This window comes from Crocuta crocuta, unplaced genomic scaffold (assembly GCF_008692635.1).
Source record: "Crocuta crocuta isolate KB4526 unplaced genomic scaffold, BGI_CrCroc_1.0 scaffold549, whole genome shotgun sequence".
In the NCBI taxonomy this organism is placed as follows: domain Eukaryota; kingdom Metazoa; phylum Chordata; class Mammalia; order Carnivora; family Hyaenidae; genus Crocuta; species Crocuta crocuta.
Genome location: NW_027529169.1, coordinates 690,699 through 718,136, shown reverse-complemented (window position 1 = coordinate 718,136; position 27,438 = coordinate 690,699). Strand labels below are relative to the sequence as shown.

The following is a 27,438-nucleotide window of genomic DNA, read 5'->3' as shown; positions in this document are numbered from 1 at the left end:
GAGTGGCAGTGAGACTAATGCCCAGGACCCAGAGGTTCTAGTCTGGGTTGGAAGTGCTGCCTTCTTTTTTTTTTAAGATTTTATTTTTATAGTAATGTCTATACCCATTGTGGGACTCGAACCTACAACCCTGAGATCAAAAGTGGCATGCTCCACCAACTGAGTCAGGCACCTTTGGAAGCCTTCATAGTATGGGGGTATTTGTAAGATTTGGATTTCCTGGCACTAGACACGGAACTGACAGCCCATAAAGACACTGGATATTCAGGCTCCTGCCTTTGGTTTCCCTCTCCACATATTGGGGTCTCTTACGATCTATAATTCCATGGCCTCTGCTGACCTCAGATGATCACCAAGCAGCTAACTTTGGCATCATAACCTCTGTCCACATGACGTCACGTCTATGGCCATTAAGTCATTGACCAAAGACATTCTTTAAGAAAGCATGCCAGCGGGGCAGGAGGTGCCGGCAATGATCAGTAGCCATGATAGTATATTAAAGGATTGGCTTCCGAGGACCTTCCAAGGTCGGAGTCCTTGGGACTTTGTCTCTCATTATTAACCTGAGAACTAATCCGAAATGTGTTAAGGGCAAGAGGGAAGCAAGCCTAAGAAGGAAGTTAACTGAGTTATCAGGCACATACTTAGTCATCTACACGCCCCACGCCCCCCCGCCCATCCTTAATTAGCCTAACCCAGGCGGTCCAATCCTGCCTGAAACAACTGCTGTCAACGGCTCAGGTCCCGCCTACATGCACACTGGGCCAATGGCCGAGCCGGAGGTGAATCCCCTGAGAGGGGGCGGGAGCGGTTTCGGGCAGTAGGCGGGGCCTCGCTGAGGACCCCGGGCTGGGCGCCGCCGCCGGTTTGTCTACCCTTTCCCTCAGCCACCTCCTTTCAACCTTGTCCACCCGTCAGCGCGGCCTTTGCTGCAGCGGCGGCTCCCGTTCCTGCTGCAGCTCTGTCCCTTCCTTCCCTCCCCGCCAGATCCCCGAGTTCGCCCGTCATGGCTTTACTCACTGCGGCCGCCCGGCTCTTCGGAGCCAAGGTGAGCAACTAAGGGAGGGAGCGCGCGGCCCCGGGGTGGGGCTGAGGCGACTGCAGGCCCTCCAGCGCCAGGGTCTCCCTCCCCTACCCGTACGCACCCCAGCGCTCCTTAAAGGGGCCCTGCGCCTGGCTGGCCGCCAGACCTCTGTGGAGCTCCCAGGGCCATGTGCTACGCTGGCCTTGTGCCCCTCCGGGTAAAGAGAGCGCTGCCCGCCCCCGGCATGCGGTTTCGGGCGGGTGGAGAGCCTAGCTGCTACTGTCACGCTGCATGTCTAGGGTGAAGAGCTCTGGGAAAAGGAGCTGCCAGTGGAGAACATAGGTGTTGTATTCCATTGGAGTTAGGGAAAGGGCCTGTTTGGAGGAGGGGGTGAGGGGGGAAGGAGAAGTGGCAGGAGTGAAGAGATATGCGCGCTGTCCCTGGACCAGAGATGGAGCGGTGGCTGATTTCGGCTTCTGATTTGTAGGGAAGGCCTCGTCAGTTCCAGAACTGCCTTTTCTCCATTTCTCCAACCCAAATTTTGAAGCTTTTAGGGACCAAGCTTTAGCAGTTCCTCTGGTGGAGTGGGACTCAGGTCCTCTTTGTCCTTGGGACTCTTGCACTTACTCTTCATATAGGAGGAGCTTGGATGGGGTGGAGCCCTTCTGTAAAGCCTTCTGCATGATTATCACATATGATTGGAGAAGGAACCAGAAAGATTGTTCCTCCAAACTGCAGGCCAGTAAGTGAAGATAACTGGGTAGGAGAGAGAGAGAGAGAGAGAGAGAGTCTGTGTGTGTGTGTGTGTGTGTGTGTGTGTGTGTGTGTGTGTTGCTGGTCACGTGACCAATTCTACTATTTCAGGTTTAGCCATTGCTTTTGAGTCTACTCTACCCAGGAGAGATTCCTCTCGTTCTTTGAGGCCCCAATTTCCTTGAATTTTGTTGCCTTTGGATTATATGAATATTGTTGCAGGTAATGGTACTTTCAACTTCAAACTGCCAGTACTTTTGCCTCTGGGTAGCTTAGCCCTTTAAGTAGAGAAACTGCTGTGTTGAGGGGGGGTAGTTCCAGTCTTCTAATCCAAGCAGGGACAGTCCCACAAATGACCTTGACTTCTGCAAAGAATTTATACTTTCTCTTCTGCAGATTAAAGCTGCCAGCACCTGAAGGAAAGGAAAGTCTTAGAATGGTTTCGGCTTGCTGTGTGTTATCTTGCATGGTTGACAGATAAGATCAAGCCTGTAGAATTTACACTGGGGTTCTTCCAGGTACCCAGCAGCAAGGTGGAGGCTGATCATTTGGGAGATACTTGTCTTGACTGTTGCTTCTGCTGCCAGGGAACAGGGTAAGGAAGCCTCTTGGGAAATGAAGCAAGTTCTAGATAGTGTTTTGGCAGAATAGGGGACACGATACTATAATTAGCTCATTCCAGAGTTGCTAACACAGACCAGTTAATCTAACCCTTCAGCAAATTTGAAAAAACTTTAGAATTTACCTTTTGAGTTTATTTTGTCTTTTAAGCTTCTGGGGAAGCTCAGAACGCTTTTGGGATGACAGCGCTACATAATTGTAGAATCATTATTGTTTTGTTTACTTTCCTGTTAGGGATGAACCCGAGGATCCCAGAAACCTGTAAATTGGAAGCCATTTGAAGGCTCTTGACTCTTAAAATGAGCAAAAAACACAGGAGTGGAAATTTCCTGAGATCTAAGCAGAATGATCAGGATACCAAGAAGCCTTTCATTTTGTCAGCATTGCTAGCACCTGCCTGAGTTTTCCAGATTAGCCTGCAACTTAACTGGAACTCAGCTTTACTGTTGCTATTAAGGTAGGCTTTAAAGAGCAAAAATAGATAGTTTTCTGATCTGAGAGAACTGACCCCTACTACTTTGATTCTCAAGGTCAGATGTAGTTTCACTTTTCTGAGAAGAGGTTTTTTTGTTGTTGTTTTTTAACATTCAAAAGCACGCACAAGTGGGGGAAGGGCAGGGGAATAGGGAGGGACAGAATCCCAGGTAGGCTCCACGTCCAACATGGAGCCCAATGCAGGGCTCGATCTCACAAATCTGGAGATCATGACCTGAGCTGAAATCAAGAGTTGGACTTTTATTATTTTTTTAATGTTTGTTTATTTTCGAGGAAATGAGACAGCGTGAGCAGGAGAGGGGCAGAGAGAGGAGACACAGAATCTGAAGCAGGCTCTGGGCTTGGAGCTGTCCTCACAGAGCCCAACTGCAGTGTTCAAACTCATGAATTGTGAGATCATGCCCTGAGCCGAAGTCAGATGCTTAACCAACTGAGCCACCCAGGCACCCCTGAGAAGAGATTTTTTTGACCATGCTAGGTGACATAAATGCCAGCCATTGTTGCATTGTTCTACCCTACTCACTTTTAGGTAATTTAATGAACACCTGAGTTGGGGAGATAGACTAATTCAGAGCCTTGAGATTATTTGACTTGTTTATCCAAATGAATTCATACTAAGCATTGGCCTTAGTATTAGGTCTGAGTGCCTTCGCTTTGTGGTGTACTATCTTTTCACAAGTGATCTGGATCTGGATTTGGGCTGGGAATTAGAGTATGGTCACTAATTCACTCCTGGACTCCTATAACACTAACTTAAACCCTAGTTACTTTTTTTTTTAATATTCATTTTTGAGAGATAGATAGTGTGATCAGGGGAGGAGCAGAGAGGGGAAGACAGGATCTGAAGTAGGCTTTTCACTGACAGCAGAGAGTTCGCTTCAAGGTTTGAACTCATGAACCAAGAGATCATGGCCTGAGCCAAAGTCAGACACTCTACTCACTGAGCCATCCAGGCAACCCAACAAATCTGTTATTTCTTGTACCATTGAGAATTGTCCCTCCAAGCTAGAATGTTCAATAACTTTGAAAAAAAATCAAGGCAAAAGTATTTTTATATTATTTCTAGACCCTTTCAAAACACTTAAATTATACCCATGATTCCTTTACAGTAGACCTATACTACTGAACAGTATAAATCCTAGTCTGAAATTGGGTTCGACAACACTAGATCAGTTTTTTTCTGTGAAATGGTAGTTAGGCTTGAACTTTTATTTTTTAAAAAACATTTTTAAAGTTTATATATTTAAGTAACGTCTGCACCTACATGGGGCTTGAACCCATGACCCCAAGATCAAGAGTTGCATGCTCTTCCAACTGAGCCAACCAGGTGCTCTTACAGCCTAGAACTTTTTTGTTTGTTTGTTTTGTTTTTGTGTGAGAGACAGAGAGAGAATGAGCAGGGGAGAGGGCCAGAGGGAGAAAGAGACTCCCAAGCAGGGCAGACCCCAACGTGGGGCTCACTCCCATGAACCATGAGATTATGACCTGAACCAAAACCAAGAGTTGGATACTTAACTGATGGAGCCACCCAGGGGCTCCTACAGCCTAGAACTTTTAAAGGCAAGTGTCCAAATCACAGCCTACCCAAAGTGATGGCAGTTCCTTGATGCTTACTAGATGGGCCAAAGATGAGAAAATGGAGAGTAAAAAGCCTCATCATATGCTAATGGTGGGATGACTGCATTTGTTCTTCCTACTGGCCTTTAGATTGGTAGCAGATGAGTACATGGATGTGGGGAAGCAGTGAGGTGAGCAGTGCTGAAGTAAGTCATTAGAAGAGAAGGCTGGCATTCCTAGTTCAAATGGACAGAAGGCAGGAAGCCAGATGTGGTGGATCTCTAGAGCTATATAGTAATTCTTTTTGGCCTAGTTTAGTGCTTTGTGTCATATAGTAGGATGTGAAATTAAGTTTTGTTTATTTAAGTGATCTCTACACCCATTGTGGGGCTCGAAGTCATGACCCTGAGATCAGAGTCACATGCTCTTCCAAATGAGTCAGCTAGGCACCCCTAGGTCCCTGTATTCCTTTTAACATGTTACCATTTTAAATGTTCTGTGAGTTCACAGTGGGCATTATCACCTGGGTTGCTTGTTCACATGGCACATTCATGATTCCTGTCTTCAGATTCTGATTCAGCAAAGGTAGGATAGGATCTGGAAACTTGTATTTTTGCAACCACTTCTGTTGACCGACCTGGTGGACCAGTAAAGAAACATACAGGTCTTTTGTTTGCAACTTTATTGAGAATATACATATATATATATAAAATTTTGAGTATTTAGGCCGTTTAATTTTTTTATTTTTTGGAATTAGTGATTATTTTGAAAATTAATTTCAGGGGCACCTGGGTGGCTCAGTTAAGATTCTGACTTCAGCTCAAGTCATGATCTCATGTTTTGTGGGTTCAAGCCCCACATCCGGCTCCCTGCTGTCAAAACAGAATTCATTTTAGATCCTCTGTTCCAGTCTCTCTGCCCCTCCCCCACTCGTTCATTTTTTTTTCTCCCTCTCTCTCTCAAATAAACTTTTTTTTTTTTTAATTTGGCTTCAGAAGTAACTATACTAGGCAATAGTCCGTTTAGGCTATTTTCTCTAGGTTTGTCTTTGTAGGCCTTTTTTTCAAAAGCCTTCAGAAGTATCTTGTAAATTTCTGGACCAAAGTGTTAGGTGCTGAAACTACAAAGGAACTCCTAGTGGAAGTGAGAGCAGTTTCTAGTTCCTAAGAAAGTAGTAGGAGGGCAGGTCCTGTATACTTTATTCACAAGTGTACACTTAGTGTATTTAGAATAAGTAGGTGTTTGGAAAATATTTGTTAAAGAAGAGTTAGGATTTCTACTAAAAGGAAAATTAGGGCTCTTGATTCTTTTCTGAGGTTATACTCGTGTCCTTTGTGGTCTTCCTTGGAGTGAGTCTTTAGGGAAGACTCTATTAGAAAATGACAATTAGGTAGAATTATTAAGGAACTCCTGTGAATATGAAGGAGGTCAGAGTATGAAACCTGAAGATACTGTGCTCAGGCTGTTAAGTGGCCTGACCAAGTACTGCAGGCCGACTTCCAATATCACCATTGTGAAACACATGTTAAATGGCTTTAGTTCTCTGACCTGGTTCTGGGGAGAGAGGAGTCTTTGTCTTGTGTGTGTTCTTTCTCCCTTAATGCAAGTTGTTCCTTCTGCATTGCAAGCCTTTGCAGCAGAAGATTTTTCCTACCAGTTATTAGTGCATTATGTTTGCTTCATCAGCTAAGCCAGTTCTGCTGGCTTGGCAAGCTCTGATCTTTTTTTGATGAAGGACAAGGGCTCCATTAAAATCAAGAGCATCTCTCAAGCTTGTAATGCTAGAGCTCTTGCATATGTTGTAAGACATGTTCTAAATGTGTCTAGGATGGAGGATCAAAGAAAATTTGGCTTTTCCTCTATGGAATAAAGGTCCTAGGTGTGGACCAATAATGATAACAGGCTAAGAGGAGTAGGAGGGAAATAACCACTTTATTAAGTGCTTATTCAAATAGGATTCTGGAGGTACTGACTGGCTTCAGTCAGTGGAGTGTGCAAGTCTATTTTATTATAATATTGATTGATTTTTTTGAGAAGTGGGGGAGAGAAAGAATCCCAAGCACTCTGCTGTTAGCACAGAGCCCCACGTGGGGCTCCATCTCATGAACCATGAGATCGTGACCTAAGCAAAAATCAAAAGTCAGTCCCTTGAGCAGCTGAGCCACCCAGGTGCACCCTGGAGTGTGTGACTCTTGATCTCGAGGTTGTGAATTCAAACCCCACTTTGGGTCTTGAGATTGCTTAAAAATAAAATCTTACAAAAAACCCAAAAACAAATAGGATTCTGTGGCTTCTAGAATTTGAGGGAGGATGCAGTAGTTGCTGATGATTTTTGGTGATTTTGCCAATATCTTATTCCAGAAATACCCTAAGTATTGTAGGCAAATCTTTGGCAGAATTTTCTGCATGTCCCATCAGTCCTTTTCCTCCCTTGGCCCTTTAAGATAGAAATTCTTTTAATTATATTTTTCTGTTCTAGTACATTTGAGAGTCACAGCCCACTTCCATCAATAATAGCAAACTCACTAGAAGAGTTCTTGCAAGGGATGGCAGTGTTTCAAGGTTTGAAAAAGCCTCTTCTTGATTGTAATAGCCCCACCCCCACCCTGTAGAGAAACGTGGCTGTCAGACATGTGAGCCAGGCCCTTGTCTTTGGAAGCAGCTCACTCTATCTCTCCCCATGAAGGAGCTGACCTATTGAATGAGGTGATTCCCTGATTCACCAGACAGCTGTTCCAGTAGGGTGACTCTACACGTGGCCTGCTACCAGAAGCCAAAAGCCTAGTTGCCACACCTCCGGAATTAGAGGCGGAGCTGGTAGGTGAAAGTTCAGGGATGACTCAGAGGTTTACAGTCTGCCTGTCCCATCAGTGAGTATAGCCTGCATGTACTATACAAAACTATTGAGCATGTCTCTTTGGCAGCTGGGGGGTAGATGAAATGAGGTATGTAGCCTTGGGTGTGCCAGTCCTCCAGCATCTCCTTTCTAGTCATTTGTTCTTGAGACTCCTCCCCTCTTCATCAGTAGGCCGTTAAGGTCCTTAAAAAGGAAATTGGGGCTTTATTTCCTGTTCTACAGGTAGAGGGCATTATCCATTCACCCCTTCTTTAGGGCTGACTGCCTCTTTCCTGGAATCCAGCTCTGAGAGAGAGTAGTGACACCTGAGGTGTTAGATAATAGGCCAACACATTTCTAAGAAACATATTTATTGAACTCACTTATGCAGAAAACACTGTTCTAGATGCTTTCTTGCAGATTATTTTGAACAGTCTACTACTCTACCTTGAAATTGTCTCTATTATTGCCAATTTAGAGATGTGAAAGCTGGGACTTACAGAAGTTAGGTCATATAGCCAAGGTAACATATTAGGTAGTAGCAGAACCTGGATTTAAGACTTGATCTTTAATAACTGTATATCCCAGCGTCTGCATTCTACCCTTTTGCTCCTTTGCTTAACACTTTCGTCCGTGTATGTATCTCAAACTTTATTGCTCATGTGGATGTCTGCATTCTACCCTTTTGCTCCTTTGCTTAACACTTTCGGCTATGTATGTATCTCAAACTTTATTGCTCATGTGGATCATATAGTGAGCTTGTTAAATTGCAGATTTGGATGCAGTAGGTCTGAGGTGAGGCCCCAGAGTCTGCATTTCTCGCAAGCTCCAAGTAATGCTAGTGCTGTTGGCTAGGCAGTCATATTTTATTTAAAAACATTAAGATCTGAGAGAGAGCACTTGCGCAAGCAGGGGAAGGGCAGAGAGAGGGAGAGAATCCTGTGCTGACAGCTTGAAGCCCGATGCAGAGATTTGAACTCATGAACCATGATATCATGACTTGAGCTGAAACCAGTTGTCAGGATACATAATCTACTGAGCTACCCAGGTGCCCGTAGGCAGTCATATTTTATTTTATTTATTTTATTTTTAATATTTTTATTTCTAGGAGAGAGAGAGAGACAGCGTGAGCAGGGGAGGGTCAGAGAGAGAGGGAGATACAAACTCTGAAATAGGCTCCAGGCTCTGAGCTGGCAGTCAGCACAGAGCCCGACGCGGGGCTCGAACCCACGAACCGCGAGATCATGACCTAAGCGAAAGTCGGACGCTTAACCAACTAAGCCACCCAGGCGCCCCCCAGCAGTCATATTTTAAATAGCAAGACTTGGGTACCTTTATATATATCCTTCTTAGAGCCTTAACTCAGACTTTGAGCTGTTATTACAATAACTTGAGTGTTATCCTAAACGTGGAGAAGGGAAGGAAAACAATACAGCTGACATTTGAGCAACACAGTATGAACTGTGCTTCTCCATTTATATGTGGATTTTTACAGTACAGTACTGCAAATGTGTTTTCTCTTATGATTTTATAGTAACATTTTCTTCAGCTTTTTTGTGAGAATACAGTAGGTAAAATATATAATGTACAAAATAGGTATTAATAGACTATGTTATCAGAAAGGGTTCTGGTCAACAGTAGGCTTTTAGTAGTAGAGTTTGGAGGGAGCCAAAAGTTATACCCAGATTTTCAACTGCATGGGGGATCTGCATCCCTAATTCCTGTGTTGTTCAAGGGCCAACTATAGTTCATTGTTTTGCTTTCGATGTCTGTTAATTTAGTAATGGAGCTGGGGCTAGAACCCAGATTTCTTTCCTAATTCCAATTGTTCGAATTTGAATTATTCCTATTCTAGCCTTTTGAGTGGTTACAGCACTGAATTGCTGCCTTAAAATCCTAGGGGCGCCTGGGTGGCTCAGTCAGTTAAGCGTCCAACTTTGGCTCAGGTCATGATCTCAACGGTTCGAGCCCCGCGTCCGGCTCTGTGCTGACAGCTAGCTCAGAGCCTGGAGCCTGTCTTTTGATTCTGTGTCTCCCTGTCTCTGACCCTCGCCTACTCACACTGTCACTATCTCTCCTCAAAAAATAAATAAAACATTTAAAAATATAAAATAAAATCCTTCTAATTTCTTTAGTTTTCTTTTAAGCTGCGGAGTTAGCTAAAATTATGACTAATCCTGATATTGAAGGGTGTGAGAAAATGGCCAAACTTTGTAATTTTATATATTTATTATATAACAAATGCAAGGTACTTGCTATAGGCCAGAAGTGGTTTTAAGTTCTTTATAAGTGTTGACTTAGTTAATCCCCACAGCAATACCTTGAGATAGATACTATTATTGTTCCTGTTTCACTGATAAGGAAACTAAAGCACAGAAAGATTAAATGACTTGGCTAGTGTCACACAGCTAATAAGTGGCAGAGAAGGGCAATAGAAACAGAATATACTAGCTTTATTCTGTAACTACATAGCCAAGCTATCCATACACTAATGTTGCTTTGCAAATTGGAAATCTGGCCAAGAAGTGTTGCTGATGGAGATTAGGGACAGTTGAGATCAGCCCTCTAAGCTACTCCTGAGGCTCCTTGCATTAAATGGCAAAGACACTCACCACAAAGGAAATTAAGACTGCTGATGTTGGAAGTGGAGTGATAGTTTGGTTCTAAGTTTCTTTTCCTATGCATTCTCGTAAAGTAGCGTTCATATAAATAGATCTATGAAATGACTAACTGAAGGGGCAGTGATGACCCAGTTGAGTCCTTTAAATGATGTTGCATTCTCAGCATTTTTAGGTGATCTTCCATCCTTTCTTTCTGATTTCCTCTTTTTTGTTTTTTGTTTATCTTGAAGTAAAAGAAGAGAGCAGCTCATTGATACTAGCAGTTCCCTCTCACAAGGGGGAAAGAAGCTGTTTTATGTTGATGTTTGTGGAAGAAAAGCTTCCGACCGGGGGTGGGGGGGGATTCCATTTTCATCTTAAGATATGGACACTCACTCAGTAGAGCTTGGATAGAAGGAAGTTGTTTATTTGAAGGAAGCTTGTTTATTTGTTTATTCTTTAGTTTGAGAGAGAGAGTCGGAGAGAAAGAGTCTTAAGCAGGCTTCATGCCCACAACAGAGCCCGATGTGGGGCTAGAATCCCACAGCCCTGAGATTATGACCTGAGCTGAAATTAAGAGTTGGTCACTCAACGGACTGAGCCACTCAGGCGCCTGAAAAATTTTAATTTTAAGTAATCTCTACACCCAGCCTGGGGCTCAAACTCACAATGTTGAGATCAAGAGTTGCATGCTCTTCTGACTAAGCCTGCTGTATAGAAACTTAAAGATGAGGGGCGCCTGGGTGGCACAGTCGGTTGAGCATCTGACTTCAGCTTGGGTCATGATCTCACAATTGTGAGTTCGAGACCCACATTGGGCTCTGTGCTGATAGCTCAGAGCCTGGAGCCTGCTTCAGATTCTGTGTCTCCTTCTTTTTCTGAGCCTCCCCACCACTTGAGCTCTGTCGTGTCTCCCCCTCTCTCAAAAGTAAATAAACATTAAAAAAATTTTTTTAATTAAAAAAAAGATGATTTAAAAATGGGAAAATTGCCATTATGGAGAGATTTTAACTTCTTTCTTCTCTCAGATGATATGTTCCCCTGTAACCTTTTTATTTATTTATTTATTTATTTATTTATTTATTTTTAATTTATTTCTGAGAGGGAGAGAGAGAGACAGTGTGAGCACACGGGGGTCAGAGAGAGGGAGACACAGAATCTGAAGCAGGCTCCAGGCTCTGAGCTAGCCTTCAGCACAGAGCCTGACGTGGGGCTCGAACTCACGTAATGTGAAGGCATGACCTGAGACGAAGTCAGACGCTTAACCGACTGAGCCACCCAGGCGCCCCCCCTGTAACCTTTTTAGAAACTAAACCAAACCACAACAATAACCAACCACCCACAATTAAAAGATCTGCTACAGGGCTGGGGTAGTCTCTGGGAGGTAGCCCTTCTGTAACAGGGGATCTGTGGGACCATGGAGCATGGAATAGAACTTATTCACGTGTTTTCCTTTGTTCACTTTTTGGTGACTAGTAAGAAAAAGTAAACATATTTCTTAGGTGCTAGGTCAAGTTCCCATTTGCCCCATGTTGGGTGAAGAGGCTAAAGACCTGTTTGTGCTGCCTACTTCTTGCCCAAATGGTCCTCAGTGAGCCAGAGGAGACTCTTTAGGAAGTTAATGAAAGGAGTTAAGGACAGTCCTGGTTAACAAGCTGAGGCAGTCCCCCTCTGTTTAATTAATTAATTTGTTTTTAATGTTTGTTTATTTTTGAGAGAGAGAGAGATACAGAATTTGAACCAGGCTTCAGGCTCCAAACTGTCCACAGAACCCTTTGTGGGGCTCGAACTCATAAATGGTGAGATCATGACCTGAGCCAAAGTCGGACACTTAACCGACTGAGCCACCCAGGCACCCCGGTTCCCCCTCTGTTTTAGGAACATAGCTTACATTGTACTCCGAATTTAGCTTTGGATTGATTTTTTTTCTTTTTTAACAAGTTGATTCTTTTGAAAATAACCTTTATTGAAGGATCTCTTCCCTTTGAAGTTCTCCCTTATTCCCCAACAGAAAGACAGGTACTAAATTATAAAAAAAAAAACTCCAGTCCTACTGAATTCTCATATAGGCATGTAGTGTTTTGGAATTTATACAATACTATTGCTTCAAATGATTTTCAGTGTAATCAGCAATGCAATAGTTACAAGAAAAAGTGTATCTGGCCTTTTGGCAAAAGGAAGAAAGGTGTGATCTTGCTCCTGGATTAGTTTGTGTGTATGTGTAATCTTTTTAGTTTGGAAAGTGCTTTCTTTGTAATTATCATTATAATTATCACAAGAGAATCCTGTGAGATTGTGTGGTGAGTATTTAACACCAGTTTTATAATGAGGGAAATGAGGCTTACACTATCTTATCTTCAAAATAATGTGCAGAAAAGTTAATCTTGTCAAACTTCATACATAGGCACTTAGTAGTGTAATTGGTTTTCTTTTTTCAAAAGTAGCGTTGAACTTTATGTTGCAACTCAGCAATCTTCTCATAGAAAGTAATTTTTCTTTTGGGGAGAAAAAATCTCTCTAAACAAAGAAAACCTAGGATAGCTACACAACTTACCTTTATAGTGAAGGTTGCCTTGAATCTCAGACCTGTCTATATGGTTCTAAAGTATATCTTTAAAAATTCCTTTAGTATAGGTATGTAGGTGATAAACTCAGCTTTTGTTTATCTAAAATGTCTTTATTTCACCCCCTTTGTTAAGATTTTTTTCCTCATCTAGATATACAACTCTAGCTTAATAATTATTTTCTCTCAGTACTTAGGAGAAGAGAATTTTCCAGTTTTCTAGTTCCCCAAAGCTGTTGTTGCATAGTCTGTCAGTTGTTACATCGTAGATGTTCTGTCTTCTGTGTGCTTTTTCCAGGAACCTTTGAAGTAGTGTCGTGAAAGGCTGCCTCTGCCTGTGGGCTCTCCTAGACTGGAGAGGTTGAAGTGCTGCCAAAAGACTAGGTGCTGGACAGAGCTTACTGCAGGGTTAAGTAGTTGATCAGTTTCCTCATTTGCTTTTCTCAGGGCCACTCAGAACTATTGACAGCTAGATTGGGATGGCCTGTGTACTCTAACAACTGCCTCTCTGACCTTTTCTGTGCCTAACCAAGCCCAGCATTGAAATCCAGATAATGAGAAAGAATCTCTCCCCAGGGAATGCTATTAAAGCTATGGATGCAAGAAGCAGAATTAAATCTGCTACTGCCTCCAGACTAGGAACTCTTTCAAAGCTGTACAGGGCCTTTTACAACTTTTTTTCATGTCAGACTGTCCTTAGAGGCTAAGATGGAGAGACTGAGAGAGGATGAGTCGCTATAACAACTTCCTGTTAATACATAGGAAGGAGGAGTAACGGTTGCTTAAGGTTTTGTGTTTTCTTTACAGAATGCATCCTGTCTTGTTCTTGCTGCTCGGCATGCCAGTGCTTCCACTACGGTAAGGTTTGGAAAAGAGGACAAAGAATTATTGAGGCAATCTGATCCTGGGATTGAGGGGGCGGTAAGCAGCAGTTGGTTGCCACCTAGCCTCTCATATATCTTGAGTATCTCTGAGAGGTGTCCGTTGTTACTGTTATTGTAACTATTATTATTGCTACTATTTAAGTGTATAGGTTAGTGGCATTAAGTACAACTATCATTACTATCCATCTCCAGAACTTTTGCACCTTCCCAAATTGAAACTCTGACCCAATAATAACTCCTCATTCCTCTCCCTTTCTGTTTAATTCTTTTCCACTCATCTGTGCAGAATAGTTGGCCAGATTTCCCTGGCAGATTGAGAAAGCCAAATTCTAAAAAGATGTCTTAACATACCTACTTTGTAGGAAATCTAATCAACATTTTGACCATCACTTAGCCTTTCTACTTCTCTTTTTAGAATCTGAAAGACATATTGGCAGATATGATACCCAAGGAGCAAGCCAGAATAAAGACCTTCAGGCAGCAACATGGCAAGACAGTAGTGGGCCAAATCACTGTGGACATGGTAAGAGTTGTGGGGTTTGGCTGGAAAAAGTAGCTCCATAATGTACTTCAACAAAAATACCATTCTCTTCACTGACTGTTCAGAAGCATTCTGTCCCATATGTGGAAAAGGTGGAGCTTAAGACGTTCATTAGAATTTGACTGTTCTGGGGTGCCTAGGTGGCTCAGTCAGTTGAGCATCTGACTCTTGATTTTGGTTCAAGTCATGATCTAGGGTCACGGGATCAAACCCCATGCTGGGCTCTGCGCTGTCTCTTTCTCCCTCTCACTCCCCTGCTCATGCTCACTCTTTTTCTCTTAAAAAAAAAAAAAAATTAGACTGTTCTTCTCTATAAATTTAATAGTTGAGCTTAACCTAATTTAAGTATGGGGAGGGATGAATGAAGTTTCTATTCCTTTTCTCAGCCCTTCAGCTTTTGGGGCCAGAGCTGTCTGTTAGGGTTAATGCCATCCATGGGGTGCCTGGGTGGCTCANCATGACCTGAGCGAAAGTCGGACGCTCAACCAACTAAGCCACCCGGGCGCCCCTCAGCTTCATATTCTGTCTCCATGTGTCTGTCTGTCTGTCTGTCTCTGTCTCTCTCTCTCTCTCTCTCTCTCTCAAATATAAAATATAAATAAACATTAAAAAAATTTAAACTTAGAGTTAATGCCATCCTGACCATCTAGCTATACCACGGATCTAGTAGGCTCTCTAGAAGAACTTTAAGATGGCTTCTTCTCCAGCCCTAAGAGTCTGAGCAGCTCAAATGGTAACTCCACAGCAGTGTTTAGCCTTTGGTCTCTATCTTTCTTCCCTATTATAAAACTCATTCTGTTTACTTTGGTTGATGAGAATGAGAGGGTAAGAGTGGGTAGAAGAAAAATACAAGAGGGGCACTTGGGTGGCTCAGTCAGTTAAGCGTCCATCTTCAGCTCAGGTCATGATCTCAAGGTTTGTGAGTTCTAGCCGCACATTGGACTCCATGTGGACACCTCAGAGCCTGGATCCTGCTTCAGATTCTGTGTCTCTGTCTCTCTCTGCCCCTCCCCTACTTCTGCTCTGTCTCTCTCTCTCTTTCTCTCTCAAAAATAAAACATTTTAAAAAAAAATACAAGAAGAAAAGGAAACAGAGTCAGACACCTTAAATAAAGATAGCAATTTTTCAACTTAAAAATTTCATTCCCAATGTTAGCCCTCTTCCTTGCAAAGTCCCATTTTATAGTATGTTACCTCCTCAGGAATCTTCTTTCCACAGATGAAGTCTTGCAAATCAGAGAATAAATTTCCCCTTTCAGACCCCATGAAGCACTAACAAGCTATAGCCTGAATTATTCTGATTACTGGTTATATCTGTCTTTTTCTTTAGATGTATGGTGGCATGAGAGGCATGAAGGGATTGGTTTATGAAACATCAGTTCTTGATCCTGATGAGGTAAGAGACCTTCATGTCAATCACTACTAATTGCTGAGTTAATGACTATTGTGCACAGCATGGATTAGACCAGTGAAGGTAAGGAAAACAAAATAAAGCATCTGCCTTCATGTTTTGGAAGATGGAAAATAGGTTCATATAGGATAACTGAAGAACAAGTATACGTATTTAATATATCAATGATTAAAACTAAAAGTATCAAGCAAAATTAAGTTATGTGGAGATCTAAGCTTTAAAAATTATATTCTAGGGCTATCTGGGCAGCTCAGTCAGTAGAGTTTCCAACTCGATCTCACAGTCGTGAGTTCAAGCCCCGCTTTGGGCATGGAGCCTTTCTAACTTGTTGAAAGATCTGTTAAGAGTGGGACTAGTCAATTATGTGACTTCTAGGCTAATAAACTTAAGATTTGTACCTCTTCCCTCTCAAGGGCATCCGTTTCCGAGGCTACAGTATCCCTGAATGTCAGAAACTGCTGCCCAAGGCTAAAGGAGGTGAAGAACCCCTGCCGGAGGGCTTATTTTGGTTGCTGGTAACTGGACAAATCCCAACAGAGGAACAGGTAAAGCAGAAGGATATTAGTCCTTCTCATTCTCCTCCTTCTTTGCCTTTCTCTAATCTCGGACACTTAATCCTGATCTGTCTCTGGGTGGTAGTTTTTAGAGATGTATAGTGAGGGGAAGGAATCAGAACAGACTTCTGCTGTATAAGTGGATTGGGTTGTATTCTCTTGGATTTTCTTCACTCAGATGTCACTGTCTTTTTATTTCTCTTCTTATTCCTCACCTAGTGTTCTGACTAATGTCTCCCTTTCCACAGGTGTCTTGGCTTTCAAAAGAGTGGGCAAAGAGGGCAGCTCTACCTTCCCATGTTGTCACCATGCTAGACAACTTTCCCACCAATCTACACCCCATGTCTCAGCTCAGTGCAGCCATTACAGCCCTCAACAGTGAAAGTAACTTTGCCCGAGCATATGCAGAGGGTATCAACCGAACCAAGTACTGGGAGGTATGAAATTTTGATGCAATGATTGATGTGTGTTGAGGATTCAAGGGACTTCAGTAAGACGGAAGAAAAAGGAATGTTTTGGAGAATTACTTCTCTGAGTTATGCCAGAAACTCCTTTAATAAATTTTTATTTTAGGCTTGTTTTTTTTTTTTTCAGTCCTTGATCGCAAAGATAAATGGAGCACGCTTTGTATCACCAAGGTTATCGGTTTGGTTAGGGTGATATACATGTAAAAAAAAAACTACAATTTAGGAGGCACTTGGATGGCATCTGACTCTTGATCTCAGTTCAGGTATTGATCTTGCGATCATGAGTTCAAGCCCTGCATTGGGTTCTGTGCTGGGCGTGACGCCTACTTAAAACAAAAACTACAATTCTTGCTGTAATCTTGCTGTAATAGATTACACGAGCTGTTGGAAAACTGAAAAGGATGTGACTTAATTGCAGGATCCCTGAGGAAGATTTCAGAGTAGTCTTACCCTAGCCCAAAATGTCCCTTCTTGTTCTTAACTTCAAATAAGGAGAACCTTGAGAAGTTTGGTGAATGGAAACTAAAGCAGTTCTAGAGTCCAGAAGGACTGAGGCCAGTTAGCCACAGTTCTGTACTGTCCTGCTCAAAATACCCGTCAGTAGCAGAAGGGTCATTAGTATCTTGGAAATCGGATCCAGAAACAAATGAGCTTTATTTTTTGAGAATGAAATGTTTGAACTGGTCAGAGTATAAGAAGACTGTTGTGCCTTGTCCCAACATATGGTACATAATTCCTTCCATCCTCTCTCTAATACCCCACATAGTACTCAGAAAAACTCTGTAAATTACAAGTTAACTGGCTTGATTTACTGTAGGACATCTCATTTTCTTTTTCTTATTTGGAGACAGGTGATATAGGAACAGAATGGTTCCTTTTTGCAGAATAGCATGACCCACTGGTCTGATGCAATTCCCTTGGCGTTTTGGCAAATCCTGCTTCATTTGGTTGGTCAATATTTACTCAATGCCAACTGTGTATAAAAAATTGTATTTGTTAGTAGGGGAAAGGGGGAAGGAGAGTTTTAAATTAGTCTGGTTAGCATTGAGAAGGAAGGTATAGGGGTGCCTGGGTGGCTCAGTTGGTTAAGCGACCAACTCTTGATTTCGGCTCCGGTCATGATCTCACAGTTCATGGGTTCGGGCCCCACATCAGGCCCTGTGCTGATGGTGCAGAGGCTGCATGAGAATATCTCTTTCTGCGTCTTCAGAGCTCGCTCTCTCTCTCTCTCTCTCTCCCCCTTTCAAAATAAATAAGCATTTAAAAAAAAGAGAGAAGGAAGGTATAGGAAGGATGGAAAATATACACATTCGTAAGCACTTAAAGAATTTATAAAGCCATATATCAGCACATTCAGAAGATTGTATAATCTGAATATATTGCTTTCCATTTTCTCTTATGTGTGTGTGTGTATATATTTCTTAATGTTTATTTATTTGGAGAGAGAGAATTCCAAGCAGGCTCTGCACTGTCAGCACAGAGCCCAGTGTGAGTCTCAAACTCATGAACCATAAGATCATGATCTGAGCCAAGATCAAGAGTCAGTGCTTAACCACTGTGAGCCACCCAGGCACCCCTCCATTTTCTTTTTTAAATGCTATTCAAGTAATTGTTATTTGTGTGGGTCATCATAACAGAAAAGGTTAAATCAAGACCAACAGTTCTTCTACTTTAAAACTTGTCTTTTAGGGGTGCCTGGGTGGCTCAGTTGATTAAGCGTCTGACTCTTGGTTTTGGCTGAGGTCATGATCTTGTAGTTTCGGGAGTTTGAGCCCCACGTTGGGCTCTGCACTGCCAGCAGGGAGCCTGCTATAAAAAATAAATAAATAACTTGTCTTTTAGAAATTGGCCACTCAGATGTGCCTGTAATTGTTTACAATGCTGTTGTCTTGACTGTAATGAGAAGGGGAGAAAATAGCTTCTTCATACTTTACAGTAGATGCCTGTAAGACATTCTGGCGCATCCAAACATGCTTCATTGCTTCATACTGTTCTTTATTGAATCATCAAAATGAATCTTGTACTCCTTTGCTTGCTGTTGCCTCCTTTTCAACATGTGGCCATTGACTGATTGTTCTGCCTTAATTTCTTTGAGTTGTCATCTGAGGATGGCTGTCTTGAGGTAAACATGTTATATTTCAGGACTCTGCCAATCTTTGGGAGAATATTTATAAGCAGTACTGATACATTTGCCAACCTTAGGATGTGTGTCTGGTAAGTTCACACTGCACAAAAATTAGCTCCAGTAGCTAGTTTAGTAGAGGTTCATGCACTTTTGCTGTTACATCATGTGTCTCTCTCAAAAGTCAGACACACTATTTCTAATCAGTTCTCTGTCTTGGTTAATTTAACCATAGGCTACTTAAGTAGAAATACATGGCATCATTCAGCTGGTTATTTCTGTTTAAAAATTTATGTTGAGGAGCAACCGACTAGGTGGCTCAGTCAGTTAAGTGTCCAACTTCGGCTGAGGTCATGATCTTGTGGTTCACAAGTTGAGCCCTGCATCAGGCTCTGTGCTGACAGCTTGGAGCCTGGAACCTCTTTTGGATTCTGTCTCCTCCTCTCTCTGCCCCTACCCTGCTCACACGCTCTGTCTCTCATTGAAAAATAATTAAAGAGGGGCGCCTGGGTGGCTCAGTCGGTTAAGTGTCCAACTTTCGCTTAGGTCATGATCNATAAATAAAAACCTTAAAAAAAAAAAAAAAAAAGAATTAAAGATTTAAAATTTTTTTTAATGTTTTTTTTATTTTTTAATTTATTTTTGAAAGAGAGAGAGCACACATGTGAGTAGTGGAGAAGCAGAGAGAGAGGAAGACAGAGGATCTGAGACAGGATCTGTGCTGACAGCAGTGAGCCCAAAGCAGGGCTCGAACTCACAAACTGCAAGATAATGACCTGAGCCAGAGTCAGATGCTCAACCCATTGAGCCACCCAGGTGCCCCCAAAAAATTTTTTTTTAATTTATGTTGAGTTTATGTATGATCTGAGTTTTTACTAGAACCATTAGTTCATACTGTTGTTTTTTAACATATACATCAAGAGGATGATCTACAGCCTACAACATTTCTTCCATAACAGAGAGAAATAATATAATCTATTGAGTTGAAAAAGTTAGGTCTTTTTCTGAGTGACTTCACTCATGACCAGGAGATTACAATGATGCAATTAGCTATTTAATTGTGAAGTACCCTTAAGATACTGTATTAAGTAAAATTTGCAAAGTACCTGACCCATCAAGTTTTGCTAGTAATGCCATCTTTTGTAAAGCCTAAAAACGGTATACAGAGGTTTGGAAGCTTTTATGGTAAAATCATCTGAATACCTAATATTTCTTGAAAACATGCCAATAGTGTGCTTAAATGCTTTACATTCATTACTGATTTAATCCTCAGAACAACCCTGTGAGGTAGATATTATTTGTTACTCTCATTTTACTGAATGGAAAAACTGAGGATTAGAGCTATGAAATAGCTTACCCATGTCATGCAGTTAATAAGTGGTAGAGACCAGATTCAAACTTGAGTTTGCTTCACTCTAGGGGCTCTCTTCTTTTTCTGTGTCATCTCAATAGTGGTTGATTGCTGGGATGTCTGGGTGGCTTAGTCGGTTAAGCATCTGACTTTTGATTTTGACTCAGGTCCTGATCTCTTCATTCATGAGATTGAGCCCTGCATTGGGCTCTGCACTACCAGTGCAGAGCCTGCTTGGGATTCTCTCTGTCTCTCTCTCTCTCTCTGCACCCCCCTCCCACTCCTGCTATCTCTCTTTCTCTCTCTCTCAAAATAAATAAACTTGGGGCGCCTGGGTGGCTTAGTCGGTTAAGCATCTGACTTTTGATTTTGACTCAGGTCCTGATCTCTTCATTCATGAGATTGAGCCCTGCATTGGGCTCTGCACTACCAGTGCAGAGCCTGCTTGGGATTCTCTCTGTCTCTCTCTCTCTCTCCTAGAAATAAATAAAAATATTTAAAAAATAAATAAATAAAATAAAATAAATAAACTTTAAAATAATAATAGTAATAATAATAATGATTGATTGCTAACTACCTGACCAGGATTTTACTATCCATAGAGATGCTGGCTTATGATGATGATGATGATGATGATAAGTTGGTGGTCAGTTTTATAACCTTTATTCCAGATAGTTGTGATGTTGGCATATTTTAACATTTTTTCCCCAAGGCTTTATCAATGAAGAATGTGTTGTACAAATAGCTAAATAGCACCTCAGTCTTAGCTTATTGAAGAAGAAATAGCAGGAGTTCTCTGTCAGTTTTTGTTTTGTTTTGTTTTGATCTCTCCTTGACTGTACAACATTGACCACTGCAAAAAGCAGTATAAGGATCCTATATTGTTATGCCTGGTCTGTTGTTTTATAAACTTCATTCTCAATAGTAGAAGATGACACAATCTCCTTTATGTGGCTTCTTTTTGATGTAGCCATTCATATTTTCCAAATAGTTTTGCAAGTTAGTATATACACCACAGATAATAATTTATCTTCCCCAGGATCCTTTCCTTCTTGCCATTCTGCTAATCAGTCTAGGTCTCTTAGAACTGCATATACTTGGTGCAGGCTTCCAGAAGCAGCCTACTTCCTTGGGGGTTATAAATCTGCAAGGAAGTATGGTTAATAGTATGATTGTCATGTAAGTAATCTCTTGAGAATTTGCAGTTGTTAGCTGAGTATTTCTTGTTTCAAGTAGCNGCTTCTGATTCTGTGTCTCCCTCTCTCTCTGACCCTCCCCTGCTCATGCTGTCTCTCTTTCTCTCTATCAGAAATAAATAAAACTTTAAAAAAAATTTTTAAGTAACTTTTTAATTTGGCAATATTCTTTTTTTAGTATATTTTTTATTTAATTTATTTTTTTATAAAATTTTTTAATGTTTTATTTATTTTTGAGAGAGAGAGATAGAGACAGCATGAGCAGGGGAGGGTCAGAGAGAGAGGGAGACACAGAATCCGAAAACAGACTCCAGGCTTTGAACTAGCTGTCAGCACAGAGCCCAACGCGGGGCTCAAACCCACGATCCATGAGATCATGACTTGAGCTGAAGTCAGACACTTAACCGACTGAGCCACCCAGGCACCCCTTAGTATATTCTTTAAATGTTTACTTGCTTTTGAGAGAGAAAGAGAGCAGAGGAGGGGCAGAGAGAGAGGAAGACAGAATCCCAAGCAGGCTTCACACTGTCAACACAGAGCCTGATGTAAGGCTCAAACTCATGAACCATGAGATCATGACTTGAGCCAAAATACAGAGTCAGATGCTTAAACTGAGCCACGAGGCACCCTTAATTTTGGCAGTATTCATATTGAATTTAGTAGCATTTACAGAATTCACTGAATATATATATATATATTTTTTTATAGTTAATATTAGATATTTGAGTAATACATTTTTTAAGTTATTTAAAAAAAGAAAACAAAATACCAAAACCCTGTCTTGTCCCTAAGGAACTTAAAATTCCCTTTGAGAAGATAAAATTGACACACAAGAAGAGTGCCTGGGTGGCTCAGTTGGTAAAGCACCCAGACTTTTGATTTTGGCTCAGGTCATGATTTCATGGTTTGTGAGTTGGAGCCCCTTGTCTGCGCTGACAGTTCAGAGTCTGCTTGGAATTCTCTCTCTCTTTCTCTGCCCTTCCCCCATGCGTTCTCTCTTCTCTCTCTCAAAGTAAACATTTTTTTAAAAATTGACACACAAGAATTGAGCAAACTGTTAACATCACAAAAGAGGCAACCGGATTATGTTTATCACTTTTTTTAAGTAATCTCTTGTGGGTCTCAAATTTACAATCCCAAGACCAAGAGTCTCATGCTCTACCCACTAAGCCAGCCAGGCACTCTCTTTATGTCTCTTTGTTTCTTTAGTGTTTCTCTTAATAAATGAACATAACACTATTTATCAGGTAGTCTTTTTTTTTTTTTTAAGTTTAAATTTCAGTTGGTTANAAAAAAAAAAAAAAAAAAAAAAAAAAGAACTAAAATCTACTCAAGCCTTTAGATCTAACTATCAGTTTTGTAGAAAATGTAGAGGAACATGTTAAATGACATCACAGGTATATAACCAGCCAAATCTAAACTGGGAAATTCTCCAGAACAAGTGATCCGATTTTCCACAAATAAATTGCAAAGTGAAAAAGTGGTGGGGGGGCGGTGGGGGCTAGGGGAATTGCACCTCAGTGGCACGTCCAACTCTTAATTTCATCTCAGGTCATGATCCCAGGGTTGTGGGATCAAGCCCGGTGGTGGGCTTCACACTGATCATGGAGCCTGCTTAAGATTTTCTTTCTCTCCCCCTCTGCCCCTCTCCCCTACTTGCTCTTTGTCTCTAAAACATAAAAAATAATTTTTTTTTTTTTTAAAAAGGAGAGCATGACAGGGAACTTAACATTGATTAAAAGAGACTTCAGAGACATGAGATGATTACACTGTGGACTTTTCTGTCTTAAATAATTGAGGTGAGGGGCTTTATTATCAGGGAAATTTGAATACTGAGTAGATATTTAATGATATTGAGGATTTGTTAATTTTTTTTCCTTTGGGATAATGGTTTTGTGATTTCGTTTTTACCAACAGCTTTTATCTTATAGAGATATATGCTTAAACGTTTACATGTTGGAATATATAATGTCTGGAATTCACTCAAAATAACTTGGGAGGTAAGAGGAGAAAGTAAGGGTATAGATGAAATAAGACTGTCCATGAGTTAAAAATTATTTAAGCTACATGATGCTTTTTATCTGAGTGAATAACTTTGTGCGTGTAACTTAACCCAGCCAAACCCCAACTTCTTAATTTATAAAATGAAGGATATATTACTTTACAGGACTATTGTGAAAATAATGTGAATAGTATATCATAGCGCCTGTTAGTAAGTGCTTAAAAAATGGAAACCTTTGTTATTAACTAACAATTAAATGCCACTGTGTGACCCTTGGCATATATGGTGAATTTTCTTTGAAAGATGGAACAGAATTAATTGTTAAAAGGTAGTGTCTTAGCACATTCATTGAGTGCAAAGTCAGGTAGTGGGAAAGATCATGATTAAACATAAAAGGGGCATGGAGGAGGACACTTGTGGGGATGAGCACTGAGTGTTATGTGGAAACTAATTTGACAATAAACTATTTGTAAAAAAAAAAAAACACATAAAAGGGTTCAAAATCTGACTTTGCCATTTAACTAAATGCTCTGAGCTGTTTACTCACTTTAAAGTCTTTTTTTTTTTTTAATTTATTTCTAGGAGAGAGAGAGACAGCGTGAGCAGGGGAGGGTCAGAGAGAGAGGGAGACACAGACTGAAACAGGCTCCAGGCTCTGAGCTGGCAGTCAGCACAGAGCCCGACGCGGGGCTCGAACCCACGAACCGCGAGATCATGACCTAAGCGAAAGTCGGACGCTCAACCGACTAAGCCACCCAGGCGCCCCTGTTTACTCACCTTTAAAATGGAGGTCATTATGTACTTGGTAGAGTAGCAGAAATTTTTTCTAATTTTCTAAAAAAAATTAGAAATAATGTTTTGTTTTGTTTTGTTTTGTTTTAGAGAGTGTGTGAGGGGTGCCTGGGTGGCTCAGTCAATTAAGCATCCGACTTTGGCTCAGGTCATGATCACACGGTTCATGGGTTCGAGCCCCGCATCAGGCTCTGTGCTGACAGCTAGCTCAGAGCCTAGAGCCTGCTTCTAATTCTGTATCTCCTTCTCTCTCTGACCCTGTCTTGCTCACGCTGTCTCTCTCTCTCTCTCAGAAATAAATAAAACATTAAAAAAAATATTAACAAAAAAGAAAAATAGAGAGTGTGTGAGTAGGGGAGAGGGGCAGAGAGAGAGAGAATCTCAAGCAGGCTCTGTACCTAGCACAAGCCTGATTAGGGGCTCAATCCCATAAGCCTAGGACCATGACCTGAACTGAAATCAAGAGTCGGATGCTTAACTGATTATGCCACCCACGCACCCCAAAATAATGTCTTAATATACCCAAGATATTATGTGTAAATCACTTAATGCAGAGCCTGGATCATAAAAGTTATTTAGTTAAATGGTTATTGTTGTTAGCCTCCATATATAACCACTGAACATCAACCAAATAGCCTAATCCATGGAGGACAGACAGAATCCTTGCCTAATTCTTTGTTGATAAATCTTTTTCTTTTTTTTTTTTTCTCCATTTTCCTCTTCTCACATCAGTTGATTTATGAAGATTGTATGGATCTTATCGCAAAGCTACCTTGTGTTGCAGCAAAAATCTACCGGAATCTCTACCGGGAGGGCAGCAGTATTGGGGCCATTGACTCTAAGCTAGACTGGTCCCACAATTTCACCAACATGTTAGGCTATACTGATGCTCAGTTCACTGAGCTCATGCGTTTGTACCTCACCATCCACAGGTAAGCTAGACCCAGCAACCATAGCCCCTTGCCTGGATTGGTAGAAAATTTTAAGGAAAGCTCCTGAACATTCTTTTCTGGGAACAGGCAGTAGGCAACAAGGAGATGGAAACATGGCATGCAAGGCAAGAAAGGAATCTAGTAAATGAAGTCCAGAGATGGAGGGAAATAATCACAACCATTCTAAGAACAAAGTAAGGTTTCTAAGAAGCTGGAGAAAAGTACTAATTGCTCATAGTAGGTGATCTTTCAGCTTTCCAGGAGCTCCCTCTTCTGGCTATTGTTATTAAAGCTGGAATGAGAGTCCAGGAGCTTGGCACACAGGCATCATCAACCAGTAACCTCTCCAGCCCTGTGGATTAGTGAACAAAAGCTGGTAATGAGATTGGAACATCTCTTACAAAAGCTTTTGTATAACTGACTGGCCAGAACTAGTGTGAGCCCATAACTAGGCTAGCATGTGATAAGAGAACAGCGAAATCTGTGTTTCCATAGTCTGCCCATTTTTCTTCTCTTCTGATTCTCCTTTCTTACTTCCCCACAGTGACCATGAGGGAGGCAATGTAAGTGCCCATACCAGCCACTTGGTGGGCAGTGCCCTTTCAGACCCCTACCTGTCCTTTGCAGCAGCCATGAACGGGCTAGCAGGGCCCCTACATGGTTTGGCGAATCAGGTAGGACTATTACTTTTCTTTTCCTGCTTCATGTTTTTCTTACTCCCATGCTTTTCTTCTGATCTTGCTGTTCTCTCTTGGCATATGTGTTGACACTGTCTTATTCCCGAAACCTTACCCATAGGAAGTACTTGTTTGGCTGACACAACTACAGAAAGAAGTTGGCAAAGATGTGTCAGATGAGAAGTTACGAGACTACATATGGAACACGCTCAACTCAGGACGGGTAAGCAGAGATGCTTAGCAACTAGGAAAGAAGCCAAGACCCAAGTTGTGTGATTTAGAAAAATTAAAGAAAACAGAATGAAGAATGAGAGAGGTCCCTGTGTTAGAGAAAGAAATTCTCTCCTCCCTCCCCCAATCACCAATTTGTCTATCCTGAAGAATTTAGAAAAGACAAGAATTTCTACTTGAGAATACAACTGGTTTTTTCACCTCCTTCTTTACAGGTTGTCCCAGGCTATGGCCATGCAGTACTAAGGAAGACGGATCCACGATATACCTGTCAGCGAGAGTTTGCCCTTAAACACTTGCCTCATGACTCCATGTTTAAGCTTGTTGCTCAGCTGTACAAGATTGTGCCCAATGTCCTGTTAGAGCAGGGCAAGGCCAAGAATCCTTGGCCAAATGTAGATGCTCACAGTGGGGTGCTGCTTCAGGTGAGTCTTTCCTTCCCTGCTCTCCCTTTAATTTGTGCCAAACCCTAATGTTCTCTGCCATGTAGAAAATCAACTTCCTAGCCAGAGCAAGGACTGATACTGCCTTCTTTATCCTTTTGATAAAGTTGCCTGTGGCGGAGGGTACATGCAGGCAGTAGGAAAGGGGTACTCTCTTTTCAGAATCCCAATTACTGTATTTTGCCTGTGTCATTTCTTTCTTTTTTAAAGTTTTTTTTTTTTTTTTAATGTTTATTTATTTTAGAGAAAGCAAGCAAGCCAGGGAGAGGCAGAGAAAGAGGGAGACAGGATCCGAAGCAGGCTCTGCGCTAAGAGCAGAGAGCCTGATGTGGGGCTTGAACTTAGAACTGTGAGATCATGACCTGAGCTGAAACCAAGAGTCAGACATTTAAATGACTGAGCTACCTGGGCACTCCTCCTAGTGTCATTTCTATTTAAGGCCAACTCTGTTAAGGTCTCTATCACCCTGGACTTGTGCATGCTATTACCTCAGGGTCTTTAACAAAACTTTTTTCTCTTTTATCTTACAGTACTACGGCATGACAGAGATGAATTACTACACAGTCCTGTTTGGGGTGTCACGGGCACTGGGGGTACTGGCACAGCTCATCTGGAGCCGAGCCCTGGGCTTCCCACTAGAGAGGCCCAAGTCCATGAGCACGGATGGTCTGATGAAGTTTGTGGACTCTAAGTCAGGGTAAAACTGGAGACTGGAGGAAACTACTAGAAAGTGAGGGAGCTTTAAAAAAAAAGTCTAATTTTGTTTTGTTTCAGGGGGCTTTTTAAGATTTAAGATTAAATTGTATCTGAGGCACTGATAATAAGTTTGAAGTTAAAATAGAAATTAAGACTTTAAAAGATAAAAAGTAACCCCTTCTTCCCTAACCAATTCCTTTCTCCTACCTGGTGAGTTGCCCATCCAACTGTAGGGTGACCAGGACTAATGCATGGGGTATGGGTTAGGTTTGAGCCCCCCTACCATCTCTAGAGTGAGAATCTGACTCTTCTTTCCCTGGGTCAAAGCTGGTTGCAGAGAATCTGCAGTCAACCCAGCCTTCCATAGACCAGGAAATCAGGACTCTGCCCCTTCTGTTTCCATAAGAATCATGTTGGATTATCAGCTCTCTGAAGCCCCATTGCTCTCTCCCATGCACACAGACACTTCCTAGAAAGACCTGTTGGGTTAGGCAGACACTTTGGCATTTTTTTTATGCTACCAGGTGACCATAAAGGCCATGGCATTTGTTGTAATTGGCACCCAATGTTTGATTTTTCTCTTTTAAAATTATCCCATGAAAATTAAGATCTGGGAGTATCTTGTTCCCCACTGCTTTAATATTCCCCTCCTTCCAGATTTTCTGTACTTGCTGCACCTCAAGCTTAGGG

At 41.6% G+C, this 27,438-nt stretch overlaps 1 protein-coding gene across 3 annotated transcripts; it reads left to right on the top strand.

The window, feature by feature from the left end:
• The first annotated feature begins 849 nt into the window (after nucleotides 1–849).
• Nucleotides 850–26,923, top strand: CS (citrate synthase). Of its 3 annotated transcripts, none has more exons than XM_077757502.1 (12): nucleotides 850–1,048; nucleotides 1,663–1,766; nucleotides 13,257–13,307; nucleotides 13,749–13,856; nucleotides 15,205–15,270; nucleotides 15,699–15,830; nucleotides 16,088–16,276; nucleotides 24,502–24,701; nucleotides 25,246–25,375; nucleotides 25,500–25,601; nucleotides 25,825–26,034; nucleotides 26,583–26,923. In XM_077757502.1, the coding sequence occupies exons 2-12, from the start codon at nucleotides 1,719–1,721 to the stop codon at nucleotides 26,751–26,753; spliced, it is 1,407 nt and encodes a 468-aa protein (XP_077613628.1). In that variant the 5' UTR covers nucleotides 850–1,048; nucleotides 1,663–1,718; the 3' UTR covers nucleotides 26,754–26,923. The 3 variants fall into 3 exon arrangements, with proteins under 3 accessions (XP_077613628.1, XP_077613629.1, XP_077613630.1); XM_077757504.1 differs by lacking the exon at nucleotides 1,663–1,766 and adding an exon at nucleotides 12,748–12,857 and having other exon boundaries at nucleotides 851–1,048; XM_077757503.1 differs by lacking the exon at nucleotides 1,663–1,766.
• The last annotated feature ends 515 nt before the right edge of the window (nucleotides 26,924–27,438 follow it).

Coding starts and splice junctions, on each gene's coding strand:
- CS (XM_077757502.1), top strand. CDS start 1,719: ATGATTGGAGAAGGAACCAGAAAGATTGTTCCTCCAAACTGCAGGCCA. Junction 13,308..13,748: donor ATGCCAGTGCTTCCACTACG/GTAAGGTTTGGA, acceptor TTCTCTTTTTAG/AATCTGAAAGACATATTGGC. Junction 25,376..25,499: donor TACATGGTTTGGCGAATCAG/GTAGGACTATTA, acceptor CCTTACCCATAG/GAAGTACTTGTTTGGCTGAC.